The sequence below is a fragment of the Penaeus vannamei genome, chromosome 11, assembly GCF_042767895.1.
Source record: "Penaeus vannamei isolate JL-2024 chromosome 11, ASM4276789v1, whole genome shotgun sequence".
NCBI classification, from domain to species: Eukaryota; Metazoa; Arthropoda; class Malacostraca; order Decapoda; family Penaeidae; genus Penaeus; species Penaeus vannamei.
The window spans coordinates 39,710,861-39,723,360 of record NC_091559.1 but is presented as its reverse complement, the minus strand read 5'-3'; the positions used below and the strand labels follow the sequence as shown (position 1 = coordinate 39,723,360).

Below are 12,500 nucleotides of genomic sequence, written 5' to 3'. Positions count from 1 at the left end.
CCCTCCCTCCTGTCCACCAGTCTCACCTCGCCCTTCCTCCTCCCGCAGGATGGTGGAGTCGTGGGAGTACCCCGAGGCCCAGGGGCTGTACGACCCCAGCTACGAGTCGGCTGCGTGCGGCGTGGGCTTCATCGTCAACATCGAGGGCGTCGCGTCGGCTAAGGTGAGTGCGTGGCCCCGTCGTGGTGGTGGCGGTGGTGGTTTTGTTGTTAGTGTGGTAATTATTCCTGTTGTTGTTGTTTATTGGTGTTGTTCTTCTTGTTCAGGTTTGTCTTCTCTTTTTTTCTTCCTGTTTACTGTTTCTCTTTTTTCTTCTTTTGTTCTTCTTCTTCTTCTTCTTCTTCTTCTTCTTCTTCTTCTTCTTCTTCTTCTTCTTCTTCTTCTTCTTCTTCCTCGTCTTCTTTTGCATGCCTTGATCTTTTTCTTTCGTATTTTTCCGTTTCTTGTTGAATTCTTCCTTTTCTTCTTATTGTTATTATTACCAGTGTTGATAATATTATTACTGTCTGTATATTTTTATATTATTTTTGGGTTTGTTCTTTCGATTAATTTAAGGTAAGTTCCTCGTCCACTTTTTATGGGGGGGGGGTACGTTGCATCACCCGAGGGGCAGCATCTGGTCGGGTGGCGGTGCTTGTTCCGTCATCTGATGGGCTGTTGGCATGACGGGCGTTGTCATGCGTGTCATGGCAGATCGCCGAGGTGTCATCGGGAAGGAAAAAGGTGCTGAATCATGCTTGCCATGTGGAATGTCTCTCACGTTCTCAGTAAAGTGGGCTACTTTGGTACCTTGGCTTGAACTTCTTGACATGAGCCCCTTGGCAGGAAGGCCATGACAAGAGTGACTTGGTACGAACCCCTGGGAGTGAGTTTCTTGACAAGAGTTCCTTGACGTGAACTCCTCGACTCCTCCCTGGCATGTGAGCTGCTGGACGTGAGTGCCTCGGCATGAACGCCGCCTTGACATGAGCTCCTCGCCCTGGGCTCCGAGCCCCGCGACCTGCCCCAAACGCGCCGCCACAGAGGCTGAAACCGCGATGAATCACCGTCTGGCGCAGCGGCTCACGGTCTGCTTGCTTGCAGGCACGTGATTGCGCAATGCAACCGCGGTAACCACCCTGCAGATCACTAAAGCCCAAGGGAAGCGCGTGACAGTGCAGCCTCGGGTCGCGGTTGCCTCGGGTCCAGCGAGTGGAAAGAGGCGGGCGTTACGGGACGAAGAAGCAAGACAACAAGCGCGTGACGGGCACATTCCGCGAGCGCAGGCCCGGAGGCGCCGCCGGCTCGCGCTCCCGCCGGCCCGAGCACGACGTAGCGAAGCGAGAAAAAAACAACAACAACAAAAAACAAACAAATACACCCGGTTTTTAGAAGGTCAGGATCAAGGCCTTGTCCTGGTGGAGCCGACAAGGTCAGCGTGTTACTCCGCCTCGCTTTCCTCCTCGGATGCGGCCCGACCCAAGCACCGGCTGATGCTTGGCTGACGAGGCTGCGGCGTGCTTGCTGCGAGGGGAGAGAGAGAGAGAGAGAGTGTGTGAGTGTGTGAGTGTGTGAGTGTGTGAGTGTGTGAGTGAGTGAGTGGTGTGTGTGTGTGTGTGTGTGTGTGTGTGTGTGTGTGTGTGGGTGGGTGAGTGAGTGAGTGAGTGAGTGAGTGAGTGAGTGAGTGAGTGAGTGTGAGTGTGAGTGTGAGTGTGAGTGTGAGTGTGAGTGAGTGAGTGAGTGAGTGAGTGAGTGAGTGAGTGAGTGAGTGAGTGAGTGAGTGAGTGAGTGAGTGAGTGTGTGTGTGAGTGTGAGTGTGAGTGTGAGTGTGAGTGTGAGTGTGAGTGTGAGTGTGAGTGTGAGTGTGTGTGTGTGTGTGTGCGCGTGCGTGTGTGGCGCCCGTGAGAAGCTATAGGATTCACTGCTGTGATTTTTCCTCCAAATAGTAAGTCCGTAGAATTCAAAGCCGCGCTCGTCCGAACTCTTGGCCTGTTGACTCCGAACTGCAAATCTGATGCGACGATTTGCGTTCGGATGGAGATCGACCCTCGCTTTTCGCTTGGCAGAAGTCCGGTCCGGCGAGCTCTTGTGAATGAACTCCGTCACTGAACGAGGAGAAAGCTTCAGGAGCCGCCAGCTGCGACCTTGTCCTTTATGAATTAGTGCGTGGAGATCGTATCATCAAACGTGTCTCTTTTATTCGAGAATTCGTACAACCGGGGTTAGGTTAGGTAGATTGACACAGCTAAGATTAAAGAACATACATTGTATCCATGTAAGTCTACCCCTCCCCATCCCCCCCCCCCCCGCGGTAATACAATATTCATAGATTAAGCCTGCAGGCAAGTGCGAAACCTCGGCCTCACCCTATCGATCTCGCCTTGGCTGCCGTGGCTCCGCTGTGGCTCCGCTGTGGCTCCGCTGTGGCTCCGCTGTGGCTCCGCTGTGGCTCGACCCGTCACCCTTCGAGGCGCGGGTTATTCTCACAACCCGTGGCAGAACGCGGCTCGTCTGGCGGCGCTGGGTTTTCCCCGTGGCGTCACGGCGTCGGCGCTGCGTTTCGAAAGCACCGTCTGCGGAGGCTGGACGGCTGGGGGTGGTGGGGAGGGTCTAGGGGAAGGGGGGTGAGGGAATGTTTATGTATACTGAACATAATACACTTGCACGTCAACGCACACACGCACGCACTCACTCATGCATGCACTTTCGCACATCCACATCTACATTCATCTGCTTGTATCTATGCATACACATACTGCACGTGCGTGCATATATACGTACGTACGTACATACATACATACATACATACATACATACATACATACATACATACATACATACATACATACATACATACATACATACATACATACATACATACATACAAACATACATACCAAGCATGCCCACACATACAGATATAGGCCTACGTAAGTACATACACGCATACATACATACGTGTACATAGACGTATACATATACATGCAATTATGTATTTATTTCCACAAATGAGAAAAAAAACTTCAAACATAACAACGAAAAGAGCGTGAGATAAAAGCGAGCGCGCAGATACATATATTCGTATAACCTATGATCGAAATTAATTGTTTATATTAGGTGCGATTCCTCTTAATTGCCCCAAAAGTGTGCAATAGGGTTGAGTCAGCGGTGAGCACTCCCTCCTCCTCCTCCTCCTCCTCCCCCCTTTCTTCTTCTTCTTCTTGTTCTCCTCCTTTTTCTTCTTCTTCTTCTTCTTCTTCTTCTTCTTCCTCTTCTTCTTCTTCTTCTCCTCTTTATCCTCCACCTTCTTCTTCTTCTACTTTCTTCTTCTTCTTCTTCTTCTTCTTCTTCTCCTCCTCCTTCTTCTTCGTCTTCGTCTTCTTCTTTTTCTTCCTTCTACCCATCTTACTTCAATTCTTCTTCTTCTTCTTCTTCTCCTCTTCCTCCTCCTCCTCCCTCCTCCTCCTCCTCCTCCTCCTCCTCCTTCTTCTTCTCCTTCTTCTTCTTCTTCTCCTCCTCGTCTTCCTCCTCGTCTTCCTTCCTCCCTCGTCCCCCTCTCCTCCTACTGTCCACTTCTCCATCTGTTTCCTATGCTTATTTTCTTTGTTCGCCTTTTTCCACGTTCTCCAACTCCCGCCCTTTTATCTTGTCCTGCTTGTTTTCCTTCTTGATGTTGATTTTCTAGTTCGTGTTCTTGTTCTTATTCTCCACCTCCTTCTTCATCCTCTTCTTCTTCTTCAACTTCTCCTCCTCCATCTCATCCCCCCTCTTCCTCCTCCTCCTCCATCTCATCCCCCTCTTCCTCCTCCCTCTTCTTGTTCTTGTTCCTCTTCTTCTTCTTCTTCTTCACCTAGTCTTCCTCCTCCTCCTCCTCCCCCTCCCCTCCCTCCTCCCCCTCCCCCTCGGGTCACAGAAGAAGCATCAGAAAACCAACTTGCGTAATGTCCCCAGTGCGTTCAACGCCGACGTCATCTCCGCAGCGTGAAGTGACGCCTCCACGCCCCCGATTAAGTCTGCGTCAAGTTCACCAAGTTCGTCAAGTTCACCGCGCGATAACTTGGGCAGAACGACGAATTAAGGAATGAACTGGGACCGAGAATGGTATTGGGAAGGCAGTACAGTGCCACGTGGCGCCATGGGGGTGACAGAGCCCGCCCGGCGGAGGGGTCTGCATGTGAGGGAGGGGGTGGGGTGGGGGTAGAGAGGGTGGGGTGAAGGGAAGGGTAGGGAGGCGAGGGGTAAGGAGGGGTAGAGAGGATGGGGCGAGAGGTGGGGTAGGGTGGCGAGGGTAAGGGGGGGTAGAGAGGATGGGGCAAAGGGAGGGGTAGGGAGGCGAGGGGTAGGGGGTAGAGAGGATGGGGCGAGAGGTGGGGGTGCAGAAGAGGGGGATGATGGGAGAGGGAAGAGAGGATGAGGTAAGAGGAGGGGGTAGAGAGATAGATAGGGTATTGGGGAGATAGAGCTCTGTATAAGTTTCGTCTAAATGAAATAAGAGAGAAGGAGAAAGAAAGAAAAGAGGAAGTTAAGGGAAGCGGAAGTGAAAGGTATGCGACTTCAAACCCTGCGTTAAAAATGGAACAAACGGCCCCCTCTTTTCCCTAAAAATAACCCGACAGAAATCCCTAGACGACGGCCAGGGTGGGGAGGGGGGGGGAGGTGGGAGGGCGAAGAAGGAGGTAAAGAAATAAAAGCAGTTAAAGGACACGAAGGAGGGGAGAGGGGAGGAGGGAGGCGTTAGTAGGGGGAGGGTAGTGGAGGGAAATTCGAGGAAGAGGAGGGGAGGGAGGGGGAAGGCAACTGTGGGAAACCCAAATAATGAAAAAGAGAAGGAAGAGTTAAGAACAGGGAAGAGGGAAAGGATGAGAGAGTGGGGGAGGGGAAGATGAGGAGGCGGTGGGGAAGGGAGAAGGGAGGAGAAGATAGGAAGGGAAGGGAGGGAAGAAAAAAGAGTGGGAGAGAAAGATCATGTAGGAGGAGGGGTAGAAGGGGAGGGGAGGGGAGGGAAGAAGAGGGAAATGAACTTAGAAGACCGTGATGCTCCTTGGCAATGTCTTCAAGACACGTGGAAAATTCCGCGTGTGAGGAAAATTACTGGAAGGGAAACGGATGGAGGGAATTGGGGAAGTGGGAGGCTGATGGGGGAAGGGGGGGAAGGGGGGGAAGGGAGGTCGATGTAGTTCCAGCCAGAGATAGAGAGAAGAAGAAAGAAAGGAGAAAGAGATAGAGAAAGAAGGGAAGGGGAATGGGGAAGTGGGGAGGTTGACGGGGGAAGGGAAGGGAAGGGGGAGGGGAAGGGAGGTCGATGTAGTTCCAGCCAGAGATAGAGAGAGAGAAAGAAGGGGAGAGAAGAAGAAAGAGAAAGGGAAGGGAATGGGGGAAGTGGGAGGTTGATGGGGGTAGGGAAGGGGAGGGAGGGGGAAGGAGGTCGATGTAGTTCCCACACAGCCAGAGATAGATAGAGATAGAAAAAAGGGAAGAGAAAGAGAGAAGAGAAGGAAGTGGAATGGGGGAAGTGGGAAGGGGAAGGGAAGGGGAAGGGGAAAGGAGGTCGATGTAGTTCCCACACAGCCAGAATAGAGATAGAAAGAAAAAGAGAAGGAGATAGAGAAAGAGAAGGGAAGGGGAATGGGGAAATGGGAAGGTTTATGGGTAGGGGATGGGAAGGGAAGGGGAAGGGAGGGGAAGGGGAAGGGAAAGGAGGTCGATGTAGTTCCCACACAGCCAGAGATAGAGATAGAAAGAAGAAAAGAGAAAGATGGAGAGAGAGAAAGAGAAAGGAAGGGGAATGGGGAAGTGGGAAGGTTGACGGGGAAGGGGAAGGGAAAGCAGAGATAGAGAAAGAAGAAAAGAGAAAGAATTAGAGAAAGAGAAGGGAAGGGGAATAGGGAAATGGGAAGATTGACGGGGTAGGGAAAGAGATAGAGATAGAAAGAGATGCAGATAGAAAGAATTAAAGAGAAAGAGATAGAGAAAAGAGAAAGAGGAAGGGGAATGGGGAAGTGGGAAGGTTGACGGGTAGGGGAAGGGGAAGGGGAAGGGGAAAGGAAAGAGGTCTGATGTAATTCCCACACAGCCAGGATAGAGAGAGAAAGAAGAAAGAGAAAGAATTAGAGAAAGAGAAGGGAAGGGGAATGGGAAGGGAAAGGTTGACGGGTAGGGAAAGAGATAGAGATAGAAAGAGATGCAGATAGAAAGAATTAAAGAGAAAGAGATAGAGAAAGAAAGGAAGGGGAATGGGGGAAGGGGAGTTGAGGGGGAAGTGGGAAGGTTGACGGGGAAGGGGGAAGGGAAGAAATGGGAAAGAAAGTCGATGTAATTCCCACACAGCCAGAGATAGAGATAGAAAGAAGAAAAAAGAAAGAATTAGAGAAAGAGAAGGGAAGGGGAATGGGGAAGTGGGAAGGTTGACGGGGTAGGGGAAGGGGAAGGGGAAGGGGAAAGGAGGTCGATGTAGTTCCCACACAGCCAGCGTGATCAGTTTAAGTGAAAGAGACAGGGGGTTAATCCAATGGAGCGTCCAAAAACAACAGAGTGAAGGGAGGTTGCAGGAAATTGCATGCTGACAGAGGTATGCAAACAGGGAAATGAGAGTGGGGAAGGGAGGGAGAGGACGGGAATGGAGAGAGAAGAAAGAGAGAAAGAGAAAAAGAATGAGCCAGGCAGGCATCCAGATAAGGTGACAGACAGACAGGAATGAGTCATACAGTAGACGAAATCAGGCATACATGTAGACCCGCATTGACAGAAACGGAGAGGAAGTAACATTAATAGCGAAACAAACAAAAGTAAGAAGAGAGAGAGAGAGAGAGAGAGAGAGAGAGAGAGAGAAAGAGAAAGAGAGAGAGCGAGAGCGAGAGAGAGAGAGAGAGAGAGAGAGAGAGGGAGAGAGGGAGAGAGAAATAAATAAATAAATAAAGAGTGAGTGAAAGAGAGAGAGAGAGAAAGAGGAAGAGGAAGGGAAAGAGAGAGAGAAAGAGAGAGAGAGCAGATCTAAATTATTAGGAACTCATGAAGTAACCATGACAAAGGAAGAGCGGCAAGCGCAAGCAGGTTCAGGTTAACGTGGAGGTGTAGCCTTGCCGGCCGAGCGGGTGTGACACAGAGCGCCTGATATTTTACATTTTGCACTTATCCGTTTATCAGTCTCCTTATCTCCTTATCTTCCACGTCTACCAAGTCAACATTTCCCTCATCCCACTCGTTTAATGACAAGAAAACAGACGGGTTAAATGAAAGAAGCAAGTCGGCACTTCTAACGAAAACGCAACCCGGGCGGCCGCTATATCCCGGTCGCGCTCCCAAGATGGCTGTGTCATGTCCCTCGCTGTCCCTTTTCGCCCCTGCACTTTCTCTCTGTCAAGGGCGCGCGGCGGTCCAGCGGCTTTAGTCCCTGCAGGCAGAAGTATCCCGGCAAGAGAAGCATATTTTTTGCATGACTTTCGCTCGTTTTTTTATTGCTTGCTCAATATTAAATGGCGGGAGAAAAGGAGTGGTTATTTTTTCCTTCTTTTTTCTCTCGTTATCTTTTTTCCCGCCCCGCCTTCTATAACATGACTATGCTTCATAAGTCTCTTATTTTATCTTATCGAGTTTCATATATTTCATACGATTTTAAGCAGATTGAGAAAGGAAGAAGGGGATATATATATATGCGTGTGCGTGTGTGTGTGTGTGTGTGTGTGTGTGTGTGTGTGTGTGTGTGTGTGTGTGTGTGTGTGTGTGTGTGTGTGTGTGTGTGTGTGTGTGTGTGTGTGTGTGTGTGTGTGTGGTTCTGCGTTTGCTTGCGTGCGGGCACGCGCGCAATAAATAGAGATTGAGAGAAGAGAAGAGAAAGAGAAGAGAAACAGAAAGAAAATGAGAAGGAAAGAGAAAGGAGAGGACAGGAAAAGAGAGAGGGAGTGACGTGTGTGAGAGAAGTTGATAAGCGAGAACAGAGGAGGTGGGAGGAAGGACGGTTGAGGGGAGGCATGGAAGGGGGTTGTGGGGGTGAGGGAAGGGGGGGAAGGAGGGGTTGCAGCCAGGTATTGATCTCGTGCATGTTCTCTCGTTTAGCCTTTCCTCTTCTCTTCACTTCCCTTCTTTTCATTTCTCTCCATTTCTCTTTCTCTTCTCTTTTCTCTGTCTGGTTGTCTTCCCTTCTCCCCTTCGCTTACTCCGCATTCTCTCTCTCTCTCTCTCTCTCTCTCTCTCTCTCTCTCTCTGTCTCTCTCTCTCTCCTCTCCTCTCTCTTCTCTTCTCTTCTCTTCTCCTTCTCTTCTCTTACCTCTTCTCCTTCTCTCTTCCTCCTTCCTTTCCTTCCTTCCTTCCTCTCCTTCCTTCCTCTCCTCTCCTCTCCCTCCTTCCTCTCCTCTCTTCCTCCCTCTCCCACCCCTCCCCTCCCACCTCCCTCCCCTCCCTCCCTCCTTCCTCCCTTCCTTCCTTCCTTCCTTCCCTCGCTTCCTTCCTTCCTTCCTTCCTCTCCTGTCTCTCTCTCTCTATCTCTCTTTCTCTCTCTCCCTTTCTCTCTTTCTCTTTCTCTTTCTTTCTCTCTCTTTCTCTCTTTTTCTCTCTCCCTCTCCCTCTCCCTCTCTCTCTCTCTCTCTCCAACTAATTTCATCCTTATTTCCCAAGTACAGCGACGTTTAATGACCGCCAGCATAAAACATTTTTCTGACTGAGTGGGCGATTATCACCCCAGTGGAGGCTGATGATAGACACAATCGAATGTCGAGATATTGATAGTGGCGCGAAGTGTGAATGAATATTGGGAAGACTGTTTTCAAGGTTAAGAGGGAGAGGGACTGGGAGGGAGAGAGGGAGTGGGAGTGGGAGTGGGAAAGGGAAAGGGAGTGGATATGGGAAAGGGAAAGGGAGTGGGAGTGAGAGTTGAATTGAGAGTGGGTGTGGGTGTGGGAGAGTGAGAGGGAGTAGGAGTGAGAGTAAGAGATGAAGTGGGAGAGTGAGAGGGAGTGGGAGTGGGAGAGGGAGTGGGAGTAAGGGTAGATGGAGACACAAAGAGAAAGAAAGTGAGATGGAGGTGAAGAGGGAGTAGGAAAGGGAGAGGGAGCGACAGAAGGAAAGGACGAAGGGGAGAAGAGGCAGCGTGAATGAGAAAAAGTGTTTATTCTGTCAATCTGTCTGTTTGTCTTTGTAGTTTGACATATCACAGTAAAAATCTTCATTGTATATGTCTGTCTGTGTCAGGAAATGCATCTGTTTGTATTCTGCATTTTCTTCAGTTCGAGCATGTGTGTCTGTCTGTGAGTCATTCTTTGTCGAGGGACTTGCATGTCTGTGTTTGGTTTTGTCTGCGGGTGTGTCTGTCTGTGCGTTTGTGTCTGAATCTGTCTTTGTTTTTTTTATATATACGCGCCTATTTGTGTTTACGTTTGTATGTACGCGTCTGTCTGCCTTTGCGTGTGTATGTATGCGTCTGTCTGGCTCTGCGTTTACATATATACACCTATCTGTCTTTGTCGAGGTACCTGCAGGTCTATATTTGTTTCTGTCAGCGGCTGTGTATGTGCGTTCGAGTCTCTCTCTGCACCCGAGTAAATTTAGTCGGGTCACACAGACGTCTGCTCTCTCTCGTGGCGTCTTTGTGTTTGCATGACATTTGCCTGGTCTGGCAGCGTGCCGGTAGGGAAGGGTGAGGGGACGGGGGGTGGGGGAGAGGGAGGGAGCGGAGGGAGGGGGGTAGAGGGGGTGCGGGTAGCGAAGGGTAGGGCTTAAGGGGGAGGGAAGGAGGAGGGAGGGGGAGGAAGAGGGAGGGGGCGGAGGGGGTGGAGGGAGAGGGTAGGGAGGGGGTGGGGGTGCGGGTAGCGAAGGGTAGGGCAAAGGGGGAGGGGAAGGAGGAGGGAGGGGGAGGACCGATGTTGGTCTAAGGAGGAAGGGAAGAGGTAATATAAAGATGAAATTGTTTGGCCTTTGTATCACGATCGACACTTTTTTTTTTTTTTTTTTAGCTTGTATATTTTGGTCAAAGGCGCACAAAAAAAGGGACAAGCAACGTACTCAAGCGCCTTCTGACGCTCCTGACATTTCAGAATTGCCCGGGCTGTCACTTTGGAAATATTCCTGGCCGTCGCTGCGTAGTTACCTTGGCCGTCATTTCAGAATTACCCTGTCCGTCTCGCCAGATTCACCCTCTCCATCACTTAAGAATAACTCTCTCCATCAGTCCAGAATTAACCTCTCCATCACTTAAGAATAACTCTCTCCATCACTTAAGAATTAACCTCTCCATCAGTCCAGAATTAACCTCTCCATCACTTAAGAATAACTCTCTCCATCACTTAAGAATAACTCTCTCCATCACTTAAGAATTAACCTCTCCATCAGTCCAGAATTAACCTCTCCATCACTTAAGAATAACTCTCCATCAGTCCAGAATTAACCTCTCCATCACTTAAGAATAACTCTCTCCGTCAGTCCAGAATTACACATGCCTAAGTAACTTTGGTGTTTACTCCCTCGGTACTGTCACTCTCGCATCACAGGGGTCCTGCTATCGCCCTTATCTCCGTTGCCCTGGTACCTGTCTCCCCCATCTCTCCCTCCCTCCCTCCCTCCCTCACCCCCCTCTCTTTCTCTTTCTCTTTCCCTCCCTCCCTCCCTCCTCCCTCCCTCCCTCCCTCCCCCCCTCCCTCTCTCTCTCCTCTCTCTCTCTCTCTCTCTCTCTCTCTCTCTCTCTCTCTCTCTCTCTCTCTCTCTCTCTCTCTCTCTCTCTGTCTCTCTCTCTCTCTCTCTCTCTCTCTTTCCCTCTCTCTCTCTCTCTCTCTCTCTCTCTCTCTCTCTCTCTCTCTCTCTCTCTCTCTCTCTCTCTCTCTCTCTCTCTCTCTCTCTCTCTCTCTCTCTCTCTCTATCTCTTGTTCTCTGTCTCTCTCTGTCTGGCTCTCTCTCTCTCTCTCTCTCTCTCTCTCTCTCTCTCTCTCTCTCTCTCTCTCTCTCTCTCTCTCTCTCTCTCTCTCTCTCTCTCTCTCTCTCTCTCTCTCTCTCTCTCTCTCTCTCTCTCTCTCTCTCTCTCTCTCTCTCTCTCTCTCTCTCTCTCTCTCTCTCTCTCTCTCTCTCTCTCTCTCTTTCTCTTTCTTCTCTTTCTCTCTCTCTCTCTCTCTCTCTCTCTCTCTCTCTCTCTCTCTCTCTCTCTCTCTCTCTCTCTCTCTCTCTCTCTCTCTCTCTCTCTCCTCTCCCTCTCTCCCTCTCTCTCTCTCTCTCTCTCTCTCTCTCTCTCTCTCTCTCTCCCTCTCTCTCTCTCTCTCCCTCTCTCCCTCTCTCCCTCTCTCTCCTCTCTCTCCCTCTCTCCTCTCCATCCCTCCCTCCCTCCCTCCCTCCCTCCCTCCTCCCTCCCTCTCTCCCTCCTCTCCCTCCCTCCCTCCCTCCCTCCCTCTCTCTCTCTCTCTCTCTCTCTCTCCCTCCCTCCCTCCATCCCTCTCCCTCTCCCTCTGGTTCGCTGCACCGTCTCCTCTTGCCTGTCACAGCTGTCACTGCAGAGGCCTTTTGTTTCGGGTGTTCTGTCACCGTCGCTTCTATTCGACCCGGGTTTATCGTGTTGCTTTTGTATGGGTTGGTGGATGGGTAGATAGATAGAAATACATAGATAGATAGATATAGATAGATAGGAATTGATAAATTGATGAAAAGGATAGAAGAAATTGATAGATAGATGGAAATTGATAGATGGATAGATGTAGATAGATAGATACAAATTGATAGATGGATGGATATAGATATGAATAGATAGATAGAAATACATACATAAATAGTTATAAACAGATAGGCACATAGATGTAATTAGATAGATAGGTATAAAAGTATAGATAAATAGATATGAATAGATTGATTGTTTGATATGCAAATATAGATAGATAGATAGTTAGATGTACAGATACAGATAGATAGACAGATAGATATTCAGATACAAATAGATGGTTAGATAGATAGTTTGTTAGAGATATAGATACAGATACAGATAGATAGTCAGATAGATAGATATATTAGATAGATTTCACTTGATAAATAAGTAGATAGATTTCACTAGATGAATTAGTAGATAGATTTCACTAGATAAATAAGTAGATAGATTTCACTTGATAAATAAGTAGATAGATTTCACTTGATAAATAAGTAGATAGATTTCACCTGATAAATAAGTAGATAGATTTCACTTGATAAATAAGTAGATAGATTTCACTTGATAAATAAGTAGATAGATTTCACTTGATAAATAAGTAGATAGATTTCACTTGATAAATAAGTAGATAGATTTCACTTGATAAATAAGTAGATAGATTTCACTTGATAAATAAGTAGATAGATTTCACTTGATAAATAAGTAGATAGATTGAACTAGATAGTTAGATAGATGCATATGTATATAGAGCTAGATAGGTAGATAGACAGACAGAAGGTTCGTGCATCGTAAATAGTGCCCCGTGACAGTTGACATTCCGCTGGCACAGAGGGTGTCACGCGGTTGGCTTCGGGGCGGGACCTTATTTTTGATGGATTCCATTTTTCTTCTTTATTTGGCCGAGGTCTTGTTG

General features: G+C 48.8%; 1 protein-coding gene across 1 annotated transcript in view; it reads left to right on the top strand.

Moving 5' to 3' along the window:
• The window catches only part of LOC113799962 (uncharacterized), a 119,214-nt gene that overhangs the window by 8,910 nt on the left and 97,804 nt on the right, over positions 1 to 12,500 (top strand). Inside the window, exon 2 of the mRNA XM_070127283.1 lies at positions 49 to 163. Coding sequence (XP_069983384.1) covers positions 50 to 163 — 114 coding nt within the window. The 5' untranslated portion in view covers position 49. The remainder of the gene's footprint in view (positions 1 to 48; positions 164 to 12,500) is intronic.